Below are 14,304 nucleotides of genomic sequence, written 5' to 3'. Positions count from 1 at the left end.
ATCTTTCGTACTGATAATGTTATAGATTTGTATGTATGTAGTCAGTCTAATTGGAAGTAGGTTGGTGTGTCACTGTCAGAGGTCAGTGTAGAACAGTAGTTGTTACAATGGCGTTTAGTACGGTAGAATTTGGTAGAACTTTGGGATATGATACTAATTTACGCCGAATGAGAATACAATATAAAAACAACAGCCGAATAGTACGGTCATCGATATCCTATCGGCGAACCTCATTAAATGCTTGTACATAGATTTAGAGAAACCGGCAATAATTTTGGTGGAAGCATTGAAGCCTGTCTTTTGACACGGGGTCCGAATTTCGAACAAAAAATTTTTATAGTATACGTATGTATCTGTGTGTGTGGCAGTATGTGTGTGTTCACTGATGCTGTATGATTAATTTTTTTCTAAAGGGACAATAGGGCTATTGGCGAATTATCCATTAATAAAAAGTAACGCTTCTTGGCAATACCACAATGGTGGTGTGGAAACTTGATTAAAAGCCATATTAGACAACTACATGGTACTTGTAGAACTACTTTATTTTACAAGGATGTAAGAAACTAGAAATTATACATTAAATGAAATAAAGTTGTTATAATTATTACATTTGTTCGTAAAGTACTTCTAGATGATGTATAATATTTTATTTCGTCCACCCATTTCGCAATTGTTGTATGAATTGTAAGTTTTGTTTGTCTTATTTGCTCGGACTCACTATCTGATGCGGAATTGAGATTGGCTCAATGGAATAAACCTACATTAAAAAAAAATACTGAGCAAATTAATAAATTAAATAAATATCAATCGATTTGTAGATGTGGAAAGCGACAACCCAAATAATGCAACTTCTTCCATCGACCTACACAGTTCAAGTACAATAAACACTACAAAAAAAAACATGTACGTACGTATTTATTTTTCCATTTTATAATTTTTTTTATGGATATGTGTTTGATAAGAGGTATGTTGTGGGTATTGCACATCTTCCTCCTTGCTCGCCAATGGGGATTTATCAGTTGTGTATCGATTGTTGTGATCTGTTGGTGATTGGAGATTTGACCAACCTATCAAATGGTGTTTGGGGAAGTTACTCAGCTTTCATGTCCACTTGCACTCGTGTTGACATCCACATTCAACGGTCAGCTCAACTATTACAACTTGCAGCATCAGATATTGAGAGTTAATGGAAGCAAAAGGTTCCTTTATGTTTAAAAATTAACTAACGAATTTATTAATTCATACGTTCGAACATTATTTCACTTACCGCGTCATTATTGTTATACTAATTTTTATAATAGTGCTTTTGCCCATTGATAAATCAATAAATAAGTACATTACAACTGAAGCTGGTTCTTGTGTATTTTTTAATAGATAAACACTTATTTTTTGGTTTACATATGTTTGTTGTATTATTGGATTAGTCAGTGTTTTAAATAGGGGGACGGAGGAACTTTGCCTTTCAAAATTGACTGAAGCAGGTATATCTAATAAAATGTCCAAAAATTCCTTAACCGCCCTTTATTTTATTTATTACTGATTAAACACCACAACTGCATGTACATAGTAGGTTCACATAATTTTACAAGGACGTAAGAAATTAGAAATTATAAATGAAATTAAGTTGCTGTAACAATTATTATAGCATTTCCGGTCATATTTCATTTTTTATTTCGTCCAACCATTTCGCTATTGTTGAACGAATTGTAAGTTTCGTTTTTCTCAATTGCTCGGAATCACTGTCTGATATGGAATCGAGATCAGCACCGTGGGATGAACCTAAATTTAGAAAAAAATATTGATCAGTAAAAAAAAATACAATTTGATGGGAATCACTTATTTTATTCGTTCACTTCTGATATTTGATCAAATTAAAGCATTATTAATTAAGATCGCGTTAACACAAAACGATATGAATTAATAGATCATTTGTACAGTCTTCCTCAATGATTTGATTAATTAGAAGTAACCAGTAAGGGGTAAAATGATATTTATTGATTGTAATCGACGATGCACGGTACAACGGTTGAAATATTCGCGTTCAACGGTTGGACTATGCGCGGTGCAACGGTTGAACAATGCGCGGTGCAACGGTTCAACTATTCGCGGTGCAACGGTTGAACAATGCGCGGTGCAACGGTTGAACCATGCGCAATGCAACGATTCAACTATTCGCGGTGCAACGGTTCGATGGCGCTCGGTGATTCGGTCGGGTAACTGTTCGTATGTCAAACGACCAAGTCTGGTGGGCAGGTTCGACGACGAAATCGTCGGATTCGAACGTTCTTACCGTTGAACCGTCACCATACAGGTGGAAAGAACTATTTATGTATGACATTTTTGTAATTATAATTATCTAATATTAATGTGAAAATTTATTTTCAATTTTCCATCCACTACAAACTACTTCAAGTTAATGAGGGAGAATTTTTGTTGTTGTAACATCCCCGGATCTGTAACCTTGTATGTTCGGTTTGTCGTGGTTGCTGTTATCGTCTCTCGTAGCTTAATGGTTAGAGCATTAGTGCGTAAAGCTAAAGGTCTCAGGTTCCATTCGCGGCGGGGATTATAACAGAAACAAAAATTTTCCCTCATTAACATGGGGTAGTTTGTAGGGGATGGAAAACTGAAAATGAAATTTCACATTAATATTTTCTATTTATGTAATTTCCACTAGTGTGATATATTAATTCATATACAATTTTTGGTAAAACTTAACGATTGCTTATTACATTCTAACATTATTGGCCTACCTTGAACAAAAAAGCCGAGTGCCGTAGGATGAAGATCTTTCAAGAGTCCAACTGGGTTCCAAGGATCAACGCTACCTTGAACTGAAATGAGTCGGGTTATTTCTGGAGTAGCAGCTCCATTGAAAAAATTTGTTCTTTCCACACCATTACTCGTCACTTTTTCATTGTATCTAATTTAGAATATTGTACAAGTTTAATTGAATGTGTATCAGTAGCTACATTGATTGAAAAGAAATTTTTAGACTGTTTAATGTCGTCTATGGTGAAGAATAGTAATAAACGAAAGTGTAGTAAATAGGTAAATACATTAGACTCACCCCTAATTAATGTAGATACTCACCTTCTTCCTGCAAGCCTTTAGCATATTAATACAACAAAAATAACAAAAAACAAATCTCCTTAATCTACAAAAACAGCCACTGAGCTATAATACAGAAAAATAAATCCTATTTATTATCTCATTTATGTCTTTTTTATTAAGCACTCTCACTTTAATCTCATCACGACCTCCACCTATTATTTCTTTATTTTTTTACAGTCTTGGTAAAATTTACAGCCTCTCCTTTTTTTTCTACTCTAAGCCTTGCTATTACCTCAATATTTCATTCATATCTTTCACATATTTTGACGTCCAATGCTCCCATAGTAAGGCCGTCATACAATCCAATATTTCAACTTCTTAATTTTTTTCATCTTACTCTCATTCTATCCTGTTTATTTTATTTGTCCTTTCTTTATCACACCTATTTCCTGTTCCAATTCTAAATTCTCTATAGTTCTCTATACTTGCCTTCTTATATCCCGTTCCCCTAAACTTTTCTATCTTCTCATAATTTGGGATCCTTAGTCTTACTTATATTCAACTCTAGACTTTGCCTTCTTAAATCTTTTTCTAGAACCTCATTATACTTTCTAACCGTAAAACTTTTTTATCTTAGTCTATTTTTATTTAATTATTTTATTATATAAGGGCTTACTTCACTCCGAATAAATCTTCACAACGGCGATGAAAAAATTCCAAAGGAAACGTGTTACCAAAAGGTTGTTTACTGGATGTCGAAGTGTGAAACCAACCAAGTTCTGTGCAAGCTTGATAGTTCCACGGGCGATCTGTAAGAAGTTACTACCTTGTACAAGTAAATATAATGTAGGTTTGCATATGTAACTAAAATTGAAGCGTCTCTCTCTAACCCATCGGCATGACCTAGAGGTTTAGACCATTTCTTGGCATTCGGGAGGACGCCGTCTGGTAGAACTGTTTTTGTGTTAAAATCTATCTAAAAGGATTTGTATAAGTAATCTTTAGTTAAATGGTCCCAGTGTTGTGCTTGTTATGGCCGATATCGTGCATTTACGTACAAGAAAATACTACAAACCAAGATGAACACCATTGTATTAAACAAATAAAATAAAGAACCGTCACTGAACACACACACGATGATTGGACAATCCAGGTTTCAATTAAATTATCCAAATGGGTAGCGGATTTTACTTTGTCAATCCGAAAGCATTTCCTTGCAAGGAAAAGGTACGGATTATGAATGCGAATTGTAGCAAAAGCTCTTATTTCTACCTTTTACTTGAAAGAAGATGCTTAATTTAGTAATTTAAGTATGATCTATTGTTTTGACAATAAATATAAAGGGGCTGTTATAATATAAAGGGACTACAGCGTATTGGTGTTGAGGCATTTTCTTTATGCAATGTAATAAAGAATAAGACTTGAGATAAGACTAATAACTTAAATATTTGCAATACTTACTGACACGTAATGTTATATTAGGAGATGTGTACAGATCTAAAAAATTATTGTATAATAACATGCAGGAGTCTTGCTGTGCTCTGACATAGGAAGCCAACTTTTCTGCATTAGAACCTGTCGCATTTTCGATTTGGGAACAAGCGCTTTCAATATCACCCGGTATCGCATACTGTACTAATGTTGCAAAAACGCCTCCTACTCTATTGAAGAAGAAAGAACGAGCGGGCTCCGTTACGTTCATTGTTTGGCAAGTGCTGAAGTAAGTTTTATTTATTACTGATTAAACACCACAACTGCATGTACATAGTAGGTTCACATAATTTTACAAGGACGTAAGAAATTAGAAATTATAAATGAAATTAAGTTGCTGTAACAATTATTATAGCATTTCCGGTCATATTTCATTTTTTATTTCGTCCAACCATTTCGCTATTGTTGAACGAATTGTAAGTTTCGTTTTTCTCAATTGCTCGGAATCACTGTCTGATATGGAATCGAGATCAGCACCGTGGGATGANGTGCTGAAGTCAGTGATAACGAGCAATCAAATTTAATCAAATAAATTTATTATTATATTAACTTATGGTTTGCTAGATATTAAGGTCTCGATTGATAAGCTGGATTTCATTTTCAACGAATTTTTGATATTCTATAGAAAGGGCAACACGAGCGAAGTGAATATTACGTTGTTTTGTGCTCGCGATCGGTTAATTTGGAAATTTGGAAAAAAAATAGGCAAAGTAGGTTAGTAGGACACCTTCTCAGGCATGAAGGTCAAGTCAGAGGCATATTAGAGGCAGAAGCATGAGTTAGCAGGAGTAAAGGTAGACCTAGATTAGATTACTGTTCACAAATAGTTAAGGATGTGGGATGTTCTAGTTTTAGGGAAATGCGAAGATTAGCTCAGGATAGGAATGAGTGTGTGAGGTGCGTATCAATCCAGTCATAGGACTTACGAAGGGAAGATATAGCCTTTTTTCAGCCGTTTTTCAATAGGGAGGCAGTGAAATCAGTCATTGAGCGCATGCGCTGAAGTTACTTTGAAAGAAACAGGGCTATCTTGCCTTCTGCTCGGTTAGCAAACATGTAGTCTGAAAAAACCCTGTTTTTTCCCTCAATACGTAACGTATTATTTTTTTGAAGTTTTAAAACCTAATACCTAACTCACACATCTACCCATATATGTATACAGGTACATATTCTTATATGGAATAGTGTAGTACTGTACAATGTAGATACTAAAATATCAGCGAAGTGGAAGGTGAACGTACTAATCGAGACTTAAGATTGAGGTTAGTTTTTGATTATTGAAATGTTTGGCATGAATGATAAATCGTCAACATTTAATGTTTGAGTACAGATATGCAGATTAGGACATTAGAATAACCTATTCATTCAGCAAGTACACAAAATACGTAATTACATATAAGTACCAATAGGATCTTAAATTTGTAGGGTAACTACTTACTTGAATAACTTTGACACATTGGCAATACCTTCATCGGTTTCAAGTAAACTCTCAATTTCCGAAGTTGCTGATCTAATCACATTCAAACATGATGATGAAGCGAGAGCCAGATTGTCGTTGATTACTTCGTAATATTCTAAAGTGAGACGATTACAAACATTTTCAGTTAAAATTGCTAAACTAAAGTATATTTTAAATTGAGGGTAGGTATTTCGAAATTAGGTGATTTTAAATCAATAAAGCAGCTGTATGCTACATGAACTAAGTCAACCTGTGATTATTGTGACAAATTTGTATACAAAGGATAAGTAGAACAAACAAAATAGCTCAAACCCCAACGCGAAAACAAGACAGTTTAGCTGTACGAAGCACTTTTCAGTCCCTGAAGGTAACCTTGTTACTGTCGTGTTTTCGCGTTGGGGTTTAAGTTATTTTGTTTGCTCTACAACAACCGCTAAAGTTTTTTCCAATCTTCATAAAGTATAAGTCACAAAAGAAATGCTGGCAGTATCTTCAGTGACAATTTGGTAAGGTTTAGTCGGAACTATAATTACATACTGCTTGCATTAAAGGTAGAATAAAACACAAATAGTGGTTCGCCAATTTTAATAATCGACAACTCGACAGAGTTCTTTGTAGCAGCATTCATAAAGAACCATATGCCTATTACAACGTCTCTCTGCCTTCTGAGTTGGGAATGCGAATCATAAACGTTACAGAAAATACGACAAATGGCGCTGTAAACGCCATCTGTAGTACAGTGCTACATTTTAGGATTACGTATGCTTCAGCAAGGTCCATTTAAATATATGGATATCTACTATTCGATTATGGTAACGTGCCTACCACGTTGAGGTGAGCTACGCCGGGATTCGTTTCAGCAAGTAGATATCCATATACGAAATCCTAAAATGTAGCACTGTACTACAGGTGACGTTTACAGCGCCATTTGTCGTATTTTCTAAAACGCGCTGTTAAGGCAGCAGGTAAAAGTTGGTCTGTGTTCTGTCGAAGCTGCCTGCGCCGCGCTGATGAGATCCAAAAAAATCGAAATCGCGATTCGCGTCAGGCAGTTTCGACAGAATACAGACCACTTCGAATTATTTTATTCAATAAACGTATAAACAATTTAAAGTAGTGCTATAAAAATTTAAGACGTACTACAAAAGACTTAAATCAGTACCACCTACATTGTCGAATGAATGAACTTACCATAGAAATCCTGTTTTGATTTAAGTGGGCCACTGGAGGCATAAGCAATGTCAACCAAATGAGGATATTTGATGCGAGCCCACGTGGCAAGAGTTGCAGAATAAGAAATTCCAATTGCTACGACCTGAAGTAACAGTTAATTAAGACAACTACATTCTGCATTGTTATTAATTTATTCGTCATCATAAGGTCGTCAGTCTTAAGACTGGTTGGACACCTACATCCACCCCTTGCTATCCTGAGCTAATCTTAACACTTCCCTAGAGCTAGAACAACCCACATCCTTAACTATTTACGAAGAGTAACCTAATCTAGGTCTACCTCTACTGCTGCTAACTCTTGTTTCTGCCTCTAATAAGTCTAATATGTTTCTCAATAGACCTTCATGTCTGAGAAGGTGTCGTATCAACATATCTCGCCTATTTCTTATTGACTATTCTTTTTAATACCTCTTCATTTCTAACCTTCTCTATCTACGGTATCCTCATCATTCGCCTGCAACACCACATTTCGAACGCTTCTAACTTTTTCTTTTTCGCCGCACCTACCGTTCATGTTTCGCACCCATACAGCGCCAAGCTCCAAACATTCACTCTTAACAATCTTGAATTTATAAATTAATCGTTCGCGAGCATAAAAGTGACTTCCTTTTATTGAAGGCGACTCGACCCTGCGCTATCTTTTTATTTATACCCCTACTGCTCCTTCCGCCCAGATTTTGATTCTAATTTTTCGTTCCCTATCTTTATATTCGCTCTTTCCCTACTTTTTCTTCCCTTGCATACCAGTATTTTTGTTTTACTATTATTTATTTTCGTACAATACTGTTTTGTCAACACCTCTTCCATTTTAAATAAAGCTATCTCTAACTCCTCCTTGCTAGATGCTCATACTGCTATATCATCTGCAAATCTAAACATACTAATCTTTTGTCCCTGTATCCCTACAGTTGTACTGTCTTTATTGATGCTCATCGCGTCTTCGATGTACAGATTAGAAAGTCTGACTCCTTACCTAATTTTTACTTCTCTTATTTGCAGCTCCAGCTCCTCAGCTGCCTGTTGCTCTTTATAAATACTAAGTATCACTCTTTTATCTCTGTAACTCATCCCTATATTTTTGAGCATATTTAACATATTGTCCCATTTAAGATTGTCAAAAGCCTATTATCTTATTAATGATATCCGCCGAGGTAGTCCTCGTCCGGTCATCCGAATGGGGGAGCAGTTTACCCCAGAGGATGCCATTATTTCAGTTCGGTTTGTTTTTCTTAGAATATCATAATGGGGTGGTTTCTCGTTGTCTTCCACATCATAGTATTGTGCATCAGAGTGCCATACCGTGCCACCCTGAGTACTGAAAGAGCTACTGCCCCCTTCAGGGACTTGTATTAGCCTAGTTTCTCTTTAAGAACCCCCCCCCCCATTATGGTTGAACCTATGGTCCGGCTCCCTAAATCATTGAAACTCATAAGCCGGTCCACCCACTCTAGTTCGTACAAGAGCTTCGTTAAATTTCAAGGCCCGTAATTTATTTTTGTCTAATTAATATATTTGCTGTCTGGTTAAATTCAAAAGCAATACTAGTTTTATCTAATAGAAACTTAACGAAAATAAATAAGATATCATGAATATGTTTACGTGAAATACTGATTAAAGTTACTTACTGAGCTGTTTTGAAAGGCTTTGACGTTGTTCTTTTGATATTGGATAAAGTAGGCTATGTCCGCTAGAGCCTGATCAGCCGAAAGGTACTTTAAATTTTCTGAACTCCAATCACTGTAAAAATAATTTAAAATAAACGTTTATGCCAATAATTTATCATTCAAGTATCTTTCGCCTCTGAAAAATGTATTTATTTATTTTTATTTAATCAAAAAATTACATAAAGTGAATTAATTGTATAGTAGCGTTGCAAAAATAAATAATTAGTAAAAGATAAAATAAATTAGCTGAACTAAAGTTCATTAAACAATTTATATTACAATCAATCTTCTGAAATCCTAACAATGATAATGCAATTGTCTAAATACAGTAGAACCTAGATAATATAAAGACCAAGGGAAACGTAAAATATTTTTGAGTAATTGAGGTTAAGTTTAAGCTCTAAAATTATGGATTTCCAGTGACTTAGCAAACTCTTCAGCTTTTTCCTTTGGTATAGGTCCACTAGCACTAACGTTTTTACATATTTCTACATTGTCTAAACGATATAAACAAGCAATTTTCTAAATTACAAAATTTAGCAATTCTTCGCCTTTTACATAGAAGACTTTCTCCCGATTCAAACCACTTTTCACTGCTCACTGAGGTGCGATGCCCAAATTATTCGTTTAAGTTATAGATGCTTTTTATTTTAAGTAATAGAGGTTTTGGACTCCGACGGGAAGGGAACACAAAATTTTATGAATTTATAAAGGTTATTACGTTATCGAGGTTTAAATTATTAAGGTTCTACTGTAATACAACAGTAAATGTATTTTCATACTAATCAAAAGTTGGTAAAAGGTTGATTTTCAGTTTTATGAATTATCCAGTGCAAAAATTTTGAGAGCTTTATATACATAGACGATTTTAAATAAAAAATATGGAGTCATTCAAGTACTANAAACTCTTCAGCTTTTTCCTTTGGTATAGGTCCACTAGCACTAACGTTTTTACATATTTCTACATTGTCTAAACGATATAAACAAGCAATTTTCTAAATTACAAAATTTAGCAATTCTTCGCCTTTTACATAGAAGACTTTCTCCCGATTCAAAACACTTTTCACTGCTTATTATTCGTTTAAGTTATAGAGGGTTTTTATTTTAAGTAATAGAGGTTTTGGGCTCAGAGGGGAAGGGAATATAAAATTTTATGAATTTATAGAGGTTATTACGTTATCGAGGTTTAAGTTATCAAGGTTCTACTGTAGTTCATTCAGTCACACCAGTTAAATTACATCTGGCCCTGTAAACTCAAAATTATAACTATATAATATATATCCCAAGTTCGAAACCCTCAATATAACTATGTGAAAGTTAGACTTGAAAATATTCAGCATAAATTCTTGCGTTACATGCCATATCGATTTCTTACTCCAGTGAGGAAGGTACTATAAGCATGATTACTCTTATCTCGGCAAAGTTAAAACTATCTTCACTTGAATCATTTCGTAAATACTTGTTTAAAAAATACTACAAACGGCACAGTGAACGCCATCTGTAGCACAATGCTACATTTTAGGATTACGTATTTTTACGTATTTTTCAGACCACTTCGAATTATTTTACTTGTTTAAAATTTTGTTGCTCGTCCTACTTTATCACAACTAAATTTTCATGTTTCTGGACAACCCGATTTTTCGCTTTTCTGTGTCTCTGCGATAAATTGCAATATCGATTCATTTGTTGGTCAAACTTGTATATTATAAGAACAAAGGCTTTCACGGCCGGAATCCATAGTAGAATGAAGATTCGAGCTAAAGGGCAGTGGTCTAAGAGAACTATTCAGTCGCTGTCGAGACTTCGAGATATAATCTACGTTCACGTTGTCCACGCAGCACTTGCACAGAGGATGTCAGCCGCAGTAGCTGACGAAACGTCTCGACAGAATAGTTTACTTAGACTACGGCCCTATAGGCAGAATCTTCATTCTACTATGAACCTGTATATTATATAACTCTAAATTACATGGTGTTACTTATATAAACTCCTTTTATTTCTAATACGTTCCTAAGAATGGCTGGCGAAATCATTCTGAAGCATGGTGATAGTAACCATAGAAAACCCAATAAAACACTGGTCGTTGTTATTTCATTGCTCTTGATAGTGGCCTTCGGCTGAAGCATTTGTCGAGTTGTTTAATAATTAAAAATAGTGAAAAACATAGCCCAGTGTTTTATTGAGTTTTTATTGTTGTTATCATTTTATTTCAATGTGGCTGATATTGACAAAGTATTATTCTTAGCTTATATAGTTTACTTACTTATCTAGGGTTTTTAGGTTTGTTAAAAGGTCATAACCCGTAAATTTATACAATAAAGAAGAAATAATATTTCGTTCTCGAACTGTCACAATGTTGTTTTTGAAATGAAAAAAATGCGTACGTGATGTATATGCTACTGTGATTGCCGGAAGCATATCTTAAGATCTATTAGTGAATGTCGACAACTAGCAACTCTGTTGGTGAAAGTCTATTATTTATTCTTTCCGTGACGATTTCGGCCATACACCAGTGAATGTTGTACTACTTCACGAGAAATTGGTTAAGAGTGAAATTATGACTATTGGACAGGGTAAAAAGATCAGCATGCTTTTATTTGCAGATGATATAGCAACATCAGCATCTAACAAGGACCATTGCTTAGCATTCAGGCGGACGCCGGTTCGATTCCGGGTCCAAGTTTTTCTGTGATTTCCTTGGATCACTTAGGCAAATGCTGAGGCAGTAATATTCCACAGATAATCTTTCATTCTCTTCTGCCTTCATTTCGTCCGTCTCATCTTTCTCACCCGAACCACCACCCACCCATTCCCACGATTCCTGAAAGCAGGCTGAAGAGGGCCTTCCGCCCTACCTTCCGGCATACTCCGGAGGGACTGCCCGCCCACCAGCATTACTAGCTGGTGGGAATGAAACACCCAAAAGTTTTTTTTTTTTCTAACAAGGAGGAGTTGGAGATAGCTTTAAATGAAATGGAAGCGGTATTGATCAAACAGGATTGTATGAAAGTAAACAGTACAACAAAAATATTGGTATGCAAGGGAAGAAAAAGTAGGGAAGGAGCAAATGTAAAAATAGGAGACGAAAAATTAGAAGTGGCTGATTTTAGGTAAGTCAGGACGGAATGAGTAGTAGGAACATAAAGCAGACATAAAGCAGACTTCTATGCTCGCAAACGCTTAATTGAGAAATTCGAAAAAGATAGTTAGAGGTGTATGCTTGCAGCGCGGAGCTGGACGGTGAGCGCGGCGGAAAAGAAAAGGTTAGAAGCGTTCGAAGTGTAGTGTTATACCGTGGATAGAGAAAGTTACAAATGATGATGCATTAGAAAGAACAGGGGACTTATGGGAAGTCAATAAGAAATAGACGAGATAAGTTGGTAGGACACATTCTCAGGCATGAAGGTCTAGTCAGAGAAATATTAGAGGCAGAAACTGGAGTTAGGAGAGGTAGAGGTAAACCTAGATTAGATTACTGTTCGCAAATAGTTAAGGATGTGGGCTGTTCTAGTTTTAGGGAATTGCGAAGATTAGCTCAGGATAGAGAAAGAAAGAGTAGAGGTGCGTGTCCGACCAGTCAGAACTGGCGACCTTATGTTGATGATGTTGATGATAGGCAGAGATAAAATAAAGTTATATTGTAAAATGCTTAATAAAAATCGAGGTAGCGTTGTTCAAAGAGGCACATTTTTGAAAATAAAAATGACCCCTTTTTTCTTCTTATAGCTACGTATTTAGAATTTAACAAATTAAGTGTCTCGAAGCAATCAATATCTTTGAAGGTAATTTTTATTATTTATCATGTCACATACCTGGTTGGCTGACTTTTCCCATAATATCTGTGTTCAGTATAGAACATATATCCACCATTTGCACATGCTATGTCGTATACGGCTCCGGCCATTAGATTGTCGGTTGATATGACCCATTCACCTCCAAGAAATATTATTATCGGGCCACCACTTTTAAAGCATTCGTCATTGTATAAATATCTCTACGAAAAAAGAAAATTAAATGAAAATTCGACTTTTTGAACTGTTAAAAATATTAAGTAAATGTAGATAAGCGCATAAAGGATAACTATTCGGTAATTGAATAAAGTTGGTTGATAAATTCCCGTAAAATGCAGTTTACGCAAAAATAGAATTAGTAATGAATAAATACAATCGAGGTCATTATTCTAAGAAAAACAAACTAATATGTGAAAGATAAGTTTTGACTTTTAGCAATTTATGGGTTTGAAATACAGAATTTCAAAAATAATTTTGTGTCGGTAACTGTCTACTCAGAAACTATTGTGGTACCACCATGACTTTCCGCCTATCCTGCTGCAAATATATAGGTCAAATCAAGCTTTTTGTGTATATTACTTATACTAGCACCCATTTCTTATTTTTTAAAATTCCAGACGATAGAGCTGTTTAAGTTTCATTGAATGATGTCATCTGGTTATCAGTTTAATTTTAATTATAGAGTACCTACTTATAGTGTTATCGTTTTGGAATTTTTAAATTAACCGTTCGCGAGCATAGAAGGGACTTCTTTTTAATGAAGTCGACTAGACCCTGCGCTATCTTCTGTTTTATATCCCTACTACTCCTTCTGTCCTGCCTTATCTGACTTTCTAGATAAGTACCCAAAAATCAACCGCTTATTTTAATTTTTCGTTTTCTATCTTTGGTTCCATGATTTTTCATCCCCCAACAATATCACCGGACAAAATATCCCCGACAAAATATCCCCTTACAAAATATCCCCGTGACAAAATGTCCCCGTGACAATATATCTCCAGACTAAATATCCCTAGACAAAATATCCCCCCCACCCTAAAAATCGCTATAAGAAGTGTTTTCCAATATTTTATTCAACCTAACCTAACCTAACCTAACCCTGTCAAACTAGCACCATGCTACCTTGCCGTACGTTCCCTTCCTTACCAACCACACCTCACATGATCAAACATAATACAATCCAACCCAAGTCAATCCAGCGCAACCTAACCTAACCTAACCCGGTCAAACTTGCGCCATGTCACCTTATCGTACGTTCCATTCCTTACAGTAGCCTAACGCGACCCAAAAAACGTTCCCCGTCCCTCATCGGCATATCCCCGGCGGATTTAGCCGATCGTTCATTTTTTTTCTTGTAATGTATTCTAAACAAATAATGTGGTACTCGTCGTCGATGGCAATGCGGTGCCGTGCAGAAACGGTGCATGATACGCGAACGAGTGGGAATTAATTATGATTCGAATAATAAATTGAACTATTTGCGAAGTATTGCCAAAATGATATCATTTAATAATTAAAAGTGACGGTTTTTGTTTGTTAGTCGTCAATGTAGTAACTATAAATATTATATTTTTATAAGCTCTAATATTGAATATCAATGTGCTAAAAAAATG

At 35.3% G+C, this 14,304-nt stretch overlaps 1 protein-coding gene across 1 annotated transcript in view; it reads right to left on the bottom strand.

Moving 5' to 3' along the window:
• Nucleotides 1-1,505: 1,505 nt before the first annotated feature.
• The window catches only part of LOC112903883 (putative serine protease K12H4.7), a gene marked incomplete at its 5' end in the record, with an annotated part of 14,794 nt that continues 1,995 nt past the window's right edge, over nucleotides 1,506-14,304 (bottom strand). Inside the window, 8 exons of the mRNA XM_025973871.1 lie at nucleotides 1,506-1,779; nucleotides 2,754-2,923; nucleotides 3,731-3,863; nucleotides 4,516-4,769; nucleotides 5,984-6,119; nucleotides 7,196-7,319; nucleotides 8,862-8,973; nucleotides 12,713-12,894. Of these exons, the coding sequence (XP_025829656.1) occupies nucleotides 1,655-1,779; nucleotides 2,754-2,923; nucleotides 3,731-3,863; nucleotides 4,516-4,769; nucleotides 5,984-6,119; nucleotides 7,196-7,319; nucleotides 8,862-8,973; nucleotides 12,713-12,894 (1,236 nt within the window). The remainder of the gene's footprint in view (nucleotides 1,780-2,753; nucleotides 2,924-3,730; nucleotides 3,864-4,515; nucleotides 4,770-5,983; nucleotides 6,120-7,195; nucleotides 7,320-8,861; nucleotides 8,974-12,712; nucleotides 12,895-14,304) is intronic.

The sequence above is a fragment of the Agrilus planipennis genome, unplaced genomic scaffold (assembly GCF_000699045.2).
Source record: "Agrilus planipennis isolate EAB-ADULT unplaced genomic scaffold, Apla_2.0 scaffold30, whole genome shotgun sequence".
In the NCBI taxonomy this organism is placed as follows: Eukaryota; Metazoa; Arthropoda; class Insecta; order Coleoptera; family Buprestidae; genus Agrilus; species Agrilus planipennis.
Note: the sequence above shows the minus strand (reverse complement) of the source record. Positions and strands in the feature narration are given on the sequence as shown.